Here is a 13,939-nt window from a genome sequence, read left to right as displayed (position 1 = left end):
TTACCGTAATTTAATGAGATACTTGTTTAAAGTTTAGACCAGTTAAAATCATAGAAATGAACTGTTACTTTGATATTGCCAATTTTCATGTGTCATAATACATGTATTCTTTCCCCCACCATCTTATTATGAAAAGTTTAGGCCATACCATACTGAAAAATAAAAAGAGTGTGCCATGAATACCCATATAATCTACCACCTAGATTCTAGACTTGTTAATATTTGTCTATATTTTCTTTATTAATATACTTATCTATTTATTAATGTCTTATTTATGTATTTGTAAGTAAATTACAGATATCAGTACACTTCAACTCTAAATATTTTGGCTATGTATATTAACTAAAGTCTAATATTTTTTTGCTTTTGTTTGAGGTGACACTTACTGATTGAAATGCACAAATTCTAACTGATGAGTTTTGACAAATGCATTCACCCAAGGATCCATGTATATGTTAGTTCAGATTCTGTTGCCGAGTTGTGAAGTAAAAAAATCCCTGCTCTTCATGGAACAGATTGTCGAATCTCAGAGAGAAGGCGGGTTGAGTGGGTGGGTGGGAAGAGATCAACCAAAGAACTTGTATGCATATATGCATAACCCATGCAAACACATATTAGTGTGGTGAAGGCCTGGGGCAAGGGGTAAGGGTGGGCTAGAAGATGTCAATGGGGAAAAAAGGGGACATATGTAACATTTTCAACAATAAAGATTTTTTTTTTTAAAAAAGATCCCTGCTCTTAGCCTGTAGTCTATCACAGTAATTTTATATCCTTTGAGTATCAATAAGAGCACCTCTAGGTAAAATGGCACAAAGTACCAAATGAATAACTCAACACATTATTCTTCCAGTTTTACAAAATATTTTAAATGACATTTTTTGTGTGATTATAAAAGTAATAGATGCTAACGGTAGATGTGGGGTTGACCCTGTGAGCTTGCATGGATGTAATAGCAGTTGGTAGCCTCTGCAAAATGCTCAGTAATGGCATATTGCCATTTAAGATGCTGGTCCCCTGAAAGAGTATATATATATATATATATATATATATATATATATATATATATATATGGCATTTTTTCAAAATACTGTATTAGAGAATTAGGTCTAATATTTTGTTTTGCCTAGCTGTAGAATTTTTAGTATTGTCTCCCAGTGTTCATATTTTCTCCTTTACAAATCTTAACCACTGACCTTGTTGACCCTCTTTATATTTCTTTTTTTAAAACATATTTTTATTTATTTCAGAGAGAGAAAGGGAGAGGGAGAGAGAGAAACATCAATGATGAGAGAGAATCATTGATCGGCTGCCTTCTGCATGCTCCCTATTGGGGATCAAGCTCACAACCTGGGCATGTGCCCTGACTAGGAATCGAACCCTGACCTCCTGAGTTGATGCTCAGCTACTGAGCCACACTGTCCTGGTGACCCTCTTTACATTTCTAATTGCCTGAAGAATGCCTCCACTTGGGTGCTCAGCAATCCTCATAAAGGCCCCTATGGCTAAAAGTGAACTACCAATTATTCCATCAAAACTAACTTTTTCTAAGCTTTTTAATTCTTTTAGATTCCCAGGTTTAAATAAAATATCTGAGACTATTTCCTAAGCTCTATTGATGCTTGATTTAAAATATTTATAAACTATGTCTCCTCCTTTCCATTCCTCCAAGCACCAGTCTAGTTTAGGCCCTTATTGCCTCATAGTTGTCCCACTGCTCTTTTCCCTGTCCCTAGTCCCTCTCTGATTTAGCTTATTTATGGCCAACATCTTTTTTTAAAATAAAATATATTTTATTGATTTTTTTACAGAGAGGAAGGGAGAGGGATAGAGTTAGAAACATCGATGAGAGAGAAACATCGATTAGCTGCCTCCAGCACACTCCCTACTGGGGATATGCCCACAACCAAGGTACATGCCCTTGACCGGAATCAAACCTGGGACCCTTGAGTCCGCAGGCTGACACTCTATCCACTGAGCCAAACCGGTTAGGGCTATGGCCAACATCTTTAAACATCATATTGGTCATACCACTTCCATGGGTTCCCATGGCCTTGACAGAAGCTCAGACCTCAGACTGGCAGTTGAGACATCCTTCCTCCCTAGTATATAACCTGTACTATAGAAGTATCATTTCTCTAGTCTCCTGATCGATTTCTCTTCATTCTTTTGTTCTCTTTGTTACCTTCACTTGGATTGCCCTTACATTTATCCAGGTCATACTTACATTAAATTCCTACCTTAGAGCCCACCCCTTTCATAACATTTTTCCTTGATTACCCAATCTTCAATTACAGCTTTATTCTCTTAATCTTGAGAGCAGTGACTAATAGAACAATTGATTATATATATATATATATATATATATATATATATATATATATATAATCTAGTATCTTTGATTATTTATATAAAATTTTTAGCATAAATGTTATTTTTTTCCCAACTAGATTTCAGGTTCTTTAAAGCCAGGAAGAATTTCGTATGCTTTTTATTTCTATTCATTATAGGGACAAAAACAGTGCCCTGCACATGGCAGGCACTAAAAACATAATTAATTTGTTTACCTTGATGTGCCAATATATGTCATTCTCTGTTGTGTGTGTGTTGTTGTTGTTTTTTTTTTGTCTTAGATCATACACAGAGATATCAAGCCAGAGAATATATTAGTCTCCCAGTCTGGCGTTGTCAAGTTATGTGATTTTGGATTTGCGCGGACATTGGCAGCTCCTGGGGAGGTTTACACTGATTATGTGGCAACCCGATGGTACAGAGCTCCAGAACTATTGGTTGGTGATGTGAAGTATGGCAAGTAAGACGTCATGTGGTGGTGGTGTGGGGGGGCACTAATGTGTTTCTAATATAAAAAAAGTTCCTCTAACACTGGAAGGAAGTTTTGAATTTAGGGGACTTTACAAAGTGATTTGTAATTTTTGGTGCTTCCCCTTTAAGTATTCTTGTGAAACAATTTGGGGTTACTATACTAATATTTTAAAGATAGGGAAATGAAGGTGAGCAAGTAGTCTGTTTTTTTTTTTTTTTTTTTATTGTGGTTCAGAAATAGGTATACTATATTTCACTTGTAAAGAGAGGTAACACGGATTGGATAAGATTGAAACTATTGGAAGGAGGTGAGTGGACAAGGCTGAGAGTAGAAATAATTTGGTGAAATGTTTTAAAAATATAATTATTTCCATAAATGAATTCTTCAAAGAAGATGGGATTGTAACTTTTACTGTTTTTATAGAAATCTTTAAAAAATATTTTCTACAATTTCTGTTTTCAGAGTATATATCATTTAATATTTTCTTGATTATGTTAAGTTCTCCTTTTACTGTCATACTGTAACCTTTATGTAATTTTATAATATAGCTATGACCTTGAGAAATTTCAAGTTAGTTGTTCTTATGCTAATAATGCCAGAATATTCTTTAAGTTCTTACAACTGATTTTAAAGACAGTTTTTCTATTTTTTTTTCTCTATTAGCTTTCACTTCTCCTTCTTGTTACTGTATGTGTCCCTAACGACCACCTCCTTCTGGTAGTTTTCAGTGTATGGTGGGATAGACTAATTAACTTGCTAGAATTATGTGCAAACAAAGAATGAATAGGTTCTAAATGAAAACCCAGAAGGCTTATCTTCAGAATAAAGGACACATAACTATTACTTTTTAGAAGCCCTTTCCCTCTATGTCACATGATCAAAGCTTTTGGAAATCTGACTTACATAAAATTGGGAATTAGTACTTCAAGTTTATAGGTGATTTAAAGCTTGCCACTACTATTCTCAATGCCTAGAATATTTAGTAGTAATATGCAGAGCAGTAATATGCAGTCACAGTAAACATGTAAGGAGTAATATGCAGTCACAGTAAACATGTAAGGAGGCCCAATTTTACACCACACTGCTTTTCTTTCAGAGCTGTTGACATATGGGCCATTGGTTGTCTGGTAACCGAAATGCTCATGGGGGAGCCCCTTTTTCCTGGAGATTCTGATATTGATCAGCTATATCATATTATGACGTGTTTAGGTAAGATTACACATCTGCATTTTCAATTCTAGAGGCTTCCTCCTATGCTTGTTTGTTTGCATTGATTGTACAAGGTAGGAAGCAAATAGGAAATGTTCATATATAAATGTGTGTTTGTGTGTATGTGTGTGTATATATATATATATATATATATATAATATTATATATATTTCTCTGCACTTTTGCATTCAGTCACACATAGAAAGGATGCAAATGATTGCTTATTACCTATGGATCAACAAGCATTTGGTGTAATATAACTATACCCTCATCCCCACCTTCAAATTGAGAGATACAGAGACTTCCAAGGTAGTTTAATCTTGTTGCAGATGTGACTTTTGTTGTTAGTGCTTTGGATGGAATGTCAACGCTAGATCATCACAGTATTCTTACATTTATTGAAATATTAACTTCATTGTTGGGAGACAGAGCTTGGAAAGTCAAATGGTAAAATACTTGGGGGCTATTTAACTATTGGATTTTAAGTTTTTTAGGTTAGAAATTCAACAAACAATATAATGGTTTCATATATATTTCATGCTCAGATAGGTACTGAAGTTGATAAAAAAGATAAAAGTATTAAAATCAGACCTGAACATAATTATAAAATCAGTTGACCAAAAGTTAAATTCTTAAATGGTAAGACTGATTTATCTAGATTAGATTCTGACCATATTTTCATTATTTTAGTTGTCACTTTTATGATTTTTGGTGTGACAAATGAAGTGCTGGTAGTTATATTTAAACATTATAGCCCAGCCGGAGTGATTCAGTGGTTGAACATCAGCCTATGAACCAGGAGGTCATGGTTCGATCCCTGGTCAGGGCACATGCCCGGGTTGTGGGCTCCCTACCAGTGTGGAGCGTGCAGGAGGGAGCAGATCAATGATTCTCATATTTGATGTTTCAGTCTCTCTCTCCCTCTCCCTTCCTCTTCGAAATCAATAAAAATATATTTTAAAAAATTATAAAATGCTTTGCCCCTCCTTTTCCTATGCTCCTTCATGTCTTCAGTTCTATGTTTACTGGCATATGAACTTTCATTAAGAGCACTGTTTTCGGTTGATTTTGCAGCGAGAGCCCCAACTCCATAAGCATGTCCCACTCTTTTCTCTACTCCACATCACCTGTCTCTGCTATTACTCTCATGATGTATAATGACAGAGATGTGTGCTGTCCTCACCTCCAGGTAACCTCATTCCAAGGCACCAGGAGCTGTTTTATAAAAACCCTGCATTTGCCGGAGTAAGGTTGCCTGAAATCAAGGAAATGGAACCTCTTGAAAGACGCTATCCCAAACTCCCTGAAGTTGTGATCGATTTAGCAAAGGTAACCATACTTTTTCTTTCACTTTCTGACAGGGAATTTATATTTCAGAGACTTGGCTTTCTCTTATGTTTTTTCTTGTTTAGTTGATCATTTAGGTCAACAATTTTGTGTATATGGAGTGTGTGTGGGGGTTTTGGGGGGAAGACTTCAGAGATAAAGACCTGAAAATTTCACCTAAGAAATCATTTAGTGTTATCTAGCTTGTTTTAAGTGTGAAAACATCCTCATAGAGATGTTTTTAATGTTTAACATTTAAAGTGTAAACCTTGTTTAAGTGGAAAAGAAAAATAGGATAAGAAAATAAAAAGAAAGGCAGAGTAGCAGGAAAATTAATTAAATTATAGGGCATAGGATCATGATTTGCGGCGTATTGTTAAACCAATAAGAATAGATACTGCACTTGATCCGAGCCAAAAGGCCGAGAGGTGATCTGTTGTTTATTGTTAAAGGGGCTTTCGCTTAGCCACTGGATTTGCTGAGGCTAATTTGCAAATCATCATCACCTTTGCCTTGTGTTTGATTGAGGTAGATATTAGGGAGAGTCTCAATGTATCAAATTGTCTTTAAACATGGACATTTTGGAATTATTAGCTCAAAACAATTCTTTTTAGTTAGGATTGTCCTAAAGTATTGATTAAATAAGTACCTCTAAAACATCAGGATCACATAACATTTATCTAAGTTATTTATTTTTATTTTTTTTAGGTTTCTATATAACTCATTAAAAACGTTTAGTGAGCCCTGGCCAGCTTGGCTCAGTGGATGGAGTGTTGGCCTGCAGACTGAAGGGTCCCAGGTTCCATTCCGGTCAAGGGCACATGCCCTGATTGTGGGCTCGATCCCCAGTAGGGAGTGTGCAGGAGGCAGCTGATCAATGATTCTCTCTCATCACTGATGTTTCTATCTCTCTCTCCCTCTCCTTTCCTCTCTGAAATCAATAAAAATATATTTTTAAAAGTTTAGTGAGTTTATAACTAATTATAATAAGTTCTTAGAATAACACGTTTCTAATCCTATATAATAAAAGATTAATATGCAAATTGACTGAACAGTGGAACGACTGGTTGCTATGACGTGCACTGACCACCAGGGGGCAGACACTCCTGGTGGTCAGTGCACTCCCACAGAGGGAGTGCTGCTCAGCCAGAAACTGGGCTCATGGCTGGCTAGTGCAGCAGCGGTGGTGGGAGCGGGCCTAAGCTGGCAGGCGGACATCCCCCAAGGTCTACCGAACTGTGAGAGGGTGCAGGCTGGGCTAAGGCCCCTCCTCCCCCAATGCACGAGTTTCATGGACTGGACCTCTAGTTTTCTATATAATCTTCTAACACATGCAAATATTTTTCATTGAAACCTGCTTTATGATCAATCTATAAAGAGATTTAAAGGGAATAAAAATAAAATTATTGTCTAACTTATGGCCCTTATAGTAGAATCATATAACTTTTAAAACATTTTATTACAGAAATTTTCAACAGAAAAGAAAGAATAGCAATAGAATGTAACCTTGCATACTTGTCATCTAGCTTCAACAATTAACAACCTCTAGACAATCTTTATCATCTATCTACACCCTCAGCACCTTTTTTTGGAGCATTTTGAAACAAATTGAAGATATATTTTTTCACTTAAAATACCTTAATTATATGTAGAACTTTTCTTGTTCATTTAAAGCTACTTATTGAGTCCCTTGTATTTTTACTAACATCGAATGGTTTCAATTAATCAGAACAAGCTCTGCATTACAATAGAATCTTCTGTGTAAAGTATCTAGCACAATAATAAGCACAGAGCAGGTCCTTTCCCTCCCATTCTGCAAGGGCTTTAACTTTTAAAATTTCACCGTAATTCCTTAATATCATAAAACATTGAATCAATGCTCAAACTTTCATTGACTTTCTCATAATCTCTTTTTTTTTATATATATATATATTTTTATTGATTTTTTACAGAGAGGAATGGAGAGAGATAGTTAGAAACATCGATGAGAGAGAAACATCGATCAGCCGCCTCCTGCACATCTCCTGGAGATGTGCCCGCAACCCAGGTACATGCTCTTGACCGGAATCGAACCTGGGACCTTTCAGTCCGCAGGCCGACGCTCTATCCACTGAGCCAAACCGGTTTCGGCAGCTCATAATTTCTTTTTATAGTTTAAATTAGGATTCACATAGAGTCTACATATCAATCAGTTAACTTATTTTTTTTGAAAAATGTTTTATGAATTTCAGAGAGGAAGGGAGATGGAGAGAGAAATAGAAACCTCAGTAATGAGAGAGAATCATCAATTGACTGCCTCCTGCATGCCCTCTACTGGGTATTGAGCTCGAAACGTGAGCATGTGCTATAACCCGGAAGGGAACCGTGACCTCCTGGTTCAATGCTCAACCACCGAGCCACATTACTGGGCTAGTTATCTTTTTTTTTTTTTTTTTTTTTTTTTAAGATTCTTAATTTACAAACTCATCTTCATCTCTTTTTGTTTTGTCTGCTTAAACCTTGCTAATTATTTGTTGAAGAAGCTAGGTTGTTTGTCCCTTAGAATTTCCCATATAGAATAGTTTAATATGTTCCTCTGTGTCTTGTATTTTTTATAAATTCATAGAGCTAGAGCTTGATCAGAATGTCTGGTGGTCTTTCTTTTTGTGATATTAGCAACCGTTGGTCATTGTCTAGATTTGTGATTTATTCTTTATCATTTATCATAGATATTTAAATTCATGACTATAAAGATGTATTTTCTATGTTTAGACATTTCAATGTGGTTAGATTAAAAAAATATATGAGCTACATGGGTTGTTTTTTCCCCCCCAGAAATGCTTACATATTGATCCAGACAAAAGGCCCTTCTGTGCTGAGCTCCTGCACCACGATTTCTTTCGTATGGATGGATTTGCTGAATGGTATGGTACTGGCTCATGTTTTCCAGGTCACCCCAGCCTAGAGTTGAAATAAGGTCTTCATAATAGTAACAGACAGTATTTCTCTAGCCAGCTACTTTGATAGGATTGCATATATTTACCGCCCTACCTCCCTTCATCCTTAGCAGCCAAGGAATTTGTAGGAGTGGTCCCCTGTACTCACTAACTTAGGGCTCTTGGTTTTCACAAAGCAGTCACTTCCTGCTTTTATTCCTGTCTTCCTGTGGTAACATGCACCGCTCAGGTCACTGGTTTCTATGTTGCTACCAGTTGTATGATGCCATCGTCTTGGGTGCTGATGCATTTGCAAAGGTGCCATTTCCTGTTGTTGCCAAACTCATACCACACCCAGTCCTGTGACCCTGCTGACACTGCTGATGTGATGGAGACTTTGGTGTGCCAAATGTGTGGGTGCCAGAGCTGTTGGCATGTCCTCTTGTGCTGTTTGAGCTACTGGAATTAGTATAGCTGAGAAAGCAAAAATATAGTGAGATGAGTGGTAATGACATTGCTTTATATTTTTACAAGTCTAGTTAATATCTAGTTTACTAAAAGATACCTGGGTTCTCATATTTGCTTCTAATTTCAGTAATTTTGATATGTTGTGTTGTTTGAAATATATGAAGAAACCCTGACCTCATACAAATATGTTGTTGGGAAATGGAAGAATATTTTACTAGCTTTTTAAAATAATTGTGCACATTCTTCTTTGATCCCATACCAAAAACTTTGATGCTATATTAACACTGACAGTGGTAGTTCTTATATATTGGTTGTGGAATCTGAAACCACATCAATGAGCTTTTTTTTACCCGGTTACATTAAAATTTCACACTTTGAATAGGTCCTTTACCCATGTATACTTTTGTAATAACATACGTTAGCCATTTGGAAAATATTGTTTTGCTGTTATACAGATCTTTAAAATGTTGACCTATTTCATTATGCCACATTCAAAAAGCCACATTCTGTCTCATCAGAAAAGTCTTTAAATATTGGGAATTTGCTCAGCTCACAGTAGTGGATATAAATTTAACAGAATTCTAATTTTGCATAAAATTTTGAATTTTATTGACACAAATACCAGTTGTTTTCCTTGAAGTGACAAGCTCCTTCATTCACTTTTTAAAAGAGAATGTATGAATAACAACAGCTCTTCTGTCAGTCTTTCTTTCAAGTAAAACTGTTCCAAGAAACAGGTGGCTAGTTTAGTTTGTATCGCAAACAATCACTCAGTGCTCTCCTTAAGATAACCATTGTGCTTCAGTTTGTAGCAGAAGTGCTTTTTGCATATTCCCATATTGTCACACAGAATATGAAAAAGGCATATGTTCAAGGATTTAGATTTAATAAAATTAATACTTTTTTATTGTTTTATCAGGGACACCCTTAAATACAACTCTCTCTCTCTCTCTCTCTCTCTCTCTCTCTCTCTCTCTCTCTCTCTCTCTCTCTCTCTCTCTCTCTCGTTTAACTGAGAATGTTGGCTATGAAGAATACAGTGACTGTTAGTGCAGTTCGGCGCCACTGTTGCTTTCATCAGCGCAAATGTTAACAGGATGAAAAGGAAGTCATCTTTGTCTTAAGAATAGCTTTGGCCTTTTGAACCTCCTGAAAGGTTCTTAGTGATTCCCAGGGGTATACAAACTACCTTTTGAGAACTGCTAATGTAGGCCATAATTTTTCTCATTTTCAATAACACAATCTAGTTTAATACTCAATTTTTAAAAATAGATATCTTGAAAACCATTTTTTCCCCTTGATATCTGTCTCACACAATTTTATTTTGTTGACAAATGTATTTTTATGTAGGTTCTCTCAGGAACTACAGTTAAAAATACAGAAAGATGCCAGAAATATTTCTTTATCTAAAAAATCCCAAAACAGAAGGAAGGAGAAGGAAAAAGATGACGTTTTAGGTGAGGAGAGAAGCACACTTGTGGTACAGGTAAGTGTCCATGTTTTGATGTTTATTAAATTTAATGTATAATAAATTTAATATTAAATTTATTATGTTGGAGGGTAAAAAAAGAAGGTTAAATTATTTTCTGATGGGGAATAAGTTAACTTTTAGCTTCTTTATAAAAATGTATCTTTTCTATAGATATTATCTGTTTAAAAAATCTTAACATATCATATAGTGAGTGCCTACTGTGTACCAGACTGTGCAGGAAATCATTCTCATTCAAGAACATATAGACACAGGTGAATATCCACATACCAATACATGGACACAAACACACATGCACACCATTTTTTCCCCTTAAATGATAGAAGAGAAAATATCATTGTTAGAATTTTATATAAAGTAGAGCATTTTAAAATTGAAATCTAGGTATTCAATTTATTTGAAGTTTACTTTTCCTGGTATGTTATCTAGAATTGGTTCTTGGTAAGGTAATTCAAATCCACCACCAACCACTCCTGTTTTCTCACATGAATCAAAAGAAAAGACTTTCAATTTTGTGTTTCCTGACTCTACATATATAAGAACAAAGGTGGGCATGCTTGATTTCTCTTCCACATTTCTTCCCACTGAAATATTTATAAATTAGATATATGTCTCATGTAAATCTGAGGTGTGCAGGGCATGGCAAACATAGGTTTACAGGTGTGAGTATGCTAATCAGTTTATTCTTGTATGATTATTTATTAATTACTGTATTATTTTCCATATGAACAACTATAAACCTACTTTTGCCCCACCCTGTATACATCAGAGCTAGTGTAAATTGCATTTCTATTCAAAATAAATGTCTGACCAAGAATCTTGGGTTTAATTTTAATTCCATAGGTAGATAAAAAAATACAGGGCCACAAAAAGGTGATGTCTGTGGAATTCTGGTTTAGTTGACAAGTACTTTATAGGTAGAGGTGATTTTTCATTATCCTCATATCATTAATGTTATTAACATTTTTATTATTCCTCAGGATTCCAATGCTGATCCCAAAATTAAGGATTCTAGAATATTAAAGATAAAAGGGTCAAAAATTGATGGAGAAAAAGTTGAAAAAACCAGTCGCGCTTCAAATGTCAGCTGTCTCCATGACAACGGGTCTAGCCACATCAAAGCAGTGCCTTCAACAAGCCTCAGAGATTGCAGCAATGGCAGTGTGGACCACACAAGGAATCCAGGCATGGCTATTCCTCCACTTACACACAATCTTTCTGCACTAGCTCCTGGTATTAATTCTGGAATGGGGACTATCCCAGGAGTTCAGAGTTACAGGTATGAATTAAGAAAATAAGAACAAAAGGTTGTTTAAGGATATATTTGCAAATTTGTAAGTCATTGTCAATTCAGCCCCATTGTTTTACTCTCAGGCTTTTGGATATTGTTCATTCTTGTCAGGTTGCTGTTTTAAAAGACTTTTTGGTCTATATAATGAAGATTATTAGCATTTGGTCAAAAAATTAACCTGAGTCCTAAGAAAGTAGGGTTGCACTGTTTAAGGTGAAGAGAATCTACAGCTATTTATTCTAATAACATGAAAGGAGGTTGTCATAACAAAAGAGATAATTGATTTTCAAGGTCTGTTTCTGCATTGTATGGCTACAGGCATTTAGTGATACAAAGAAGCTCCTTTTGGGAATTTTGTTTAAAGGAAGGTAATTTGGTTGGAGTTGGGGACTGGGTAGGAGGCATGAGTGTAGGACAGAATATTTTACCGGATCTGTGCACATAGTGTTTTTAAGAATAGGCATTAAATGCTGATTAAACTGCATGTCACTTGGTGCTATGCAATTTGGTTTTGTGCTTGAAAAATAATTACTGTTGGTTCTAACTTAATATTTTTGTCCTTGTTGTTACAGAGTGGATGAGAAGACCAAGAAGTATTGTATTCCATTTGTTAAACCAAACCAACAGACTCCACCAGGCATTTATAATATTAACATGACCAAACCAGTAAGTGATCTGTTCTCAGTGGTAGAAGAACAAGCTAAGTAATTTCTAGACTTTTGTTAATATTAAATATAATGGTGAAGAACTGAGATTTTTATTTGGGGACAAATCATAAAATGGAAGCTTAATTATGCATATATCTTCCCAGCCTGTCATAATCATAAATGTGAAAGACTTAAAGTTTAAGTAAGTTTTAGAAAGTAATATCAATCTGGAACTTAAAATGTAAGATTTTATTAAAATGACATCTGTTTTAATTCTTTAGGCAACAGTAAATTTTCTTAACCTAATGCTTGGTGATCAGTTTTTTTTTAGAGTAGAGAAGATAAATGGTCTTATCTCACCCACACTAGGTTTTTGGGAAAAGTATTCTGTTTCTTCATTTAACCAATATTTATTGATTACCTGTCTCTATATATAAAAAGCCAGTGACCGGAATGCCGTAACAACTGGAACTATGATGCCCACTGCGGCCAGTGATCCGGCCTGATGGGGGCAGTGGGGCTGGCTGGCCAACCTCCTGCAGCCCCTTCCCCCCAGCCGGCTCCATCCATGATCACCCCCCCTACCCCATTAGAGGGTGGGGCCGGCTGCCAACCTCCTGCAGCCCCTCCCCCAGTGTGGCCCCACCCCAGATCAGCCCCCTCCACCCCGATCAGGGGCAGGGCCAGCTGGCCAACCACCTGTAGCCCCTCTCCCCAGCCAGATCTGCCTCCCAATCGCCCCCCCAATCAGGGGTGGGGCTGGCTGACCAATCTCTCACAACCCCTCCCCTGGCCGCTGACCGCTGACCCCTGATCAGCCCCCCACTGCATTTGGGGGCGGGTCAGCCAGGCTACCACCCACAGCCTCTTCCCATGGCTGGCCTTGCCCCCAGTAGGCCCCCCCCCAATCAGAGGTGGGGCCACTGGCCAATCGCCCACAGCCCCTCCCCCAAGCTGGCTTAGCCCTGATCAGGCCCCAATCGGGGCAGGCCATCCAGCCAACCTCCTGCCATCTCCTCCTCCCAACAGGCCCGGCCCCGATCCACCCCAATTGGGGCCGTGCCAGCGGGACCCCACCTGTGCACTAATTCATGCACTAGGCTTCTAGTTATGTATAAAACACTAGAGATGAATGAGTCAATCTTTCTCTTCAAGGAACCCTTGGTTTAGTAGAGGATCAGCAAGTTAAAGCATAGATTGTAATAGAAGCATGTAGAAGGTTCACATGTCTTCTGAAGCTTCAGAGGAACATTTTAATGCTCAAGATAGCTTCTTTTTAAAGTTAAATCATCATCACTCTTACACTCAAAACCCTCCCTTGGCTTTTCATTTCTGAGTAAAGACCCGAGTCCTTGCTGAGTCTTTAAGTCCCCATCCCTCTGTCCCATTCACAGCTCCTCTCATTCTTGATCAGTCTATTCCAACCACACTGATTTCCTTGTTATTCCTGCAACATAGTCAGACATGCTGCAACACTTAGGCTTTTGCACTTGCTTCTTCCTCTACTTTGGAACAGTCTCCAGATAATCCAAAAAACTTGCTTTTTCTCTTCCTTGGCTTAAATGAAACCTTATTACAGTGATGGCGAACCTTTTGAGCTCGGCGTGTCAGCATTTTGAAAAACCCTAACTTAACTCTGGTGCCGTGTCACATATAGAAATTTTTTGATATTTGCAACCATAGTAAAACAAAGATTTATATTTTTGATATTTATTTTATATATTTAAATACCATTTAACAAAGAAAACTCAACAAAAAAATGAGTTCGCCTGT

The 13,939-nt window shown here is 36.9% G+C and overlaps 1 protein-coding gene and 1 pseudogene across 4 annotated transcripts in view; one reads left to right on the top strand and one right to left on the bottom strand.

Annotated features, from left to right (window-relative positions):
- CDKL2 (cyclin dependent kinase like 2) overlaps nt 1–13,939 on the top strand; it is a 36,429-nt gene that overhangs the window by 9,962 nt on the left and 12,528 nt on the right. For 3 of the 4 annotated variants that reach the window (XM_036336613.1, XM_036336633.1, XM_036336625.1), the window contains exons 4-10: nt 2,631–2,809; nt 3,918–4,030; nt 5,220–5,359; nt 8,171–8,259; nt 10,090–10,225; nt 11,209–11,507; nt 12,092–12,185. In XM_036336613.1, the coding sequence (XP_036192506.1) occupies nt 2,631–2,809; nt 3,918–4,030; nt 5,220–5,359; nt 8,171–8,259; nt 10,090–10,225; nt 11,209–11,507; nt 12,092–12,185 (1,050 nt within the window). Of the gene's footprint in view, nt 1–2,630; nt 2,810–3,917; nt 4,031–5,219; nt 5,360–6,064; nt 6,152–8,170; nt 8,260–10,089; nt 10,226–11,208; nt 11,508–12,091; nt 12,186–13,939 lie in introns of those variants that run through there. The other variant, XM_036336642.1, reaches the window with a different exon arrangement.
- Nucleotides 5,672–5,789, bottom strand: LOC118660989 (annotated as a pseudogene).

The sequence above is a fragment of the Myotis myotis genome, unplaced genomic scaffold (genome assembly GCF_014108235.1).
Source record: "Myotis myotis isolate mMyoMyo1 unplaced genomic scaffold, mMyoMyo1.p scaffold_m19_p_1, whole genome shotgun sequence".
In the NCBI taxonomy this organism is placed as follows: domain Eukaryota; kingdom Metazoa; phylum Chordata; class Mammalia; order Chiroptera; family Vespertilionidae; genus Myotis; species Myotis myotis.
Note: the sequence above shows the minus strand (reverse complement) of the source record. Positions and strands in the feature narration are given on the sequence as shown.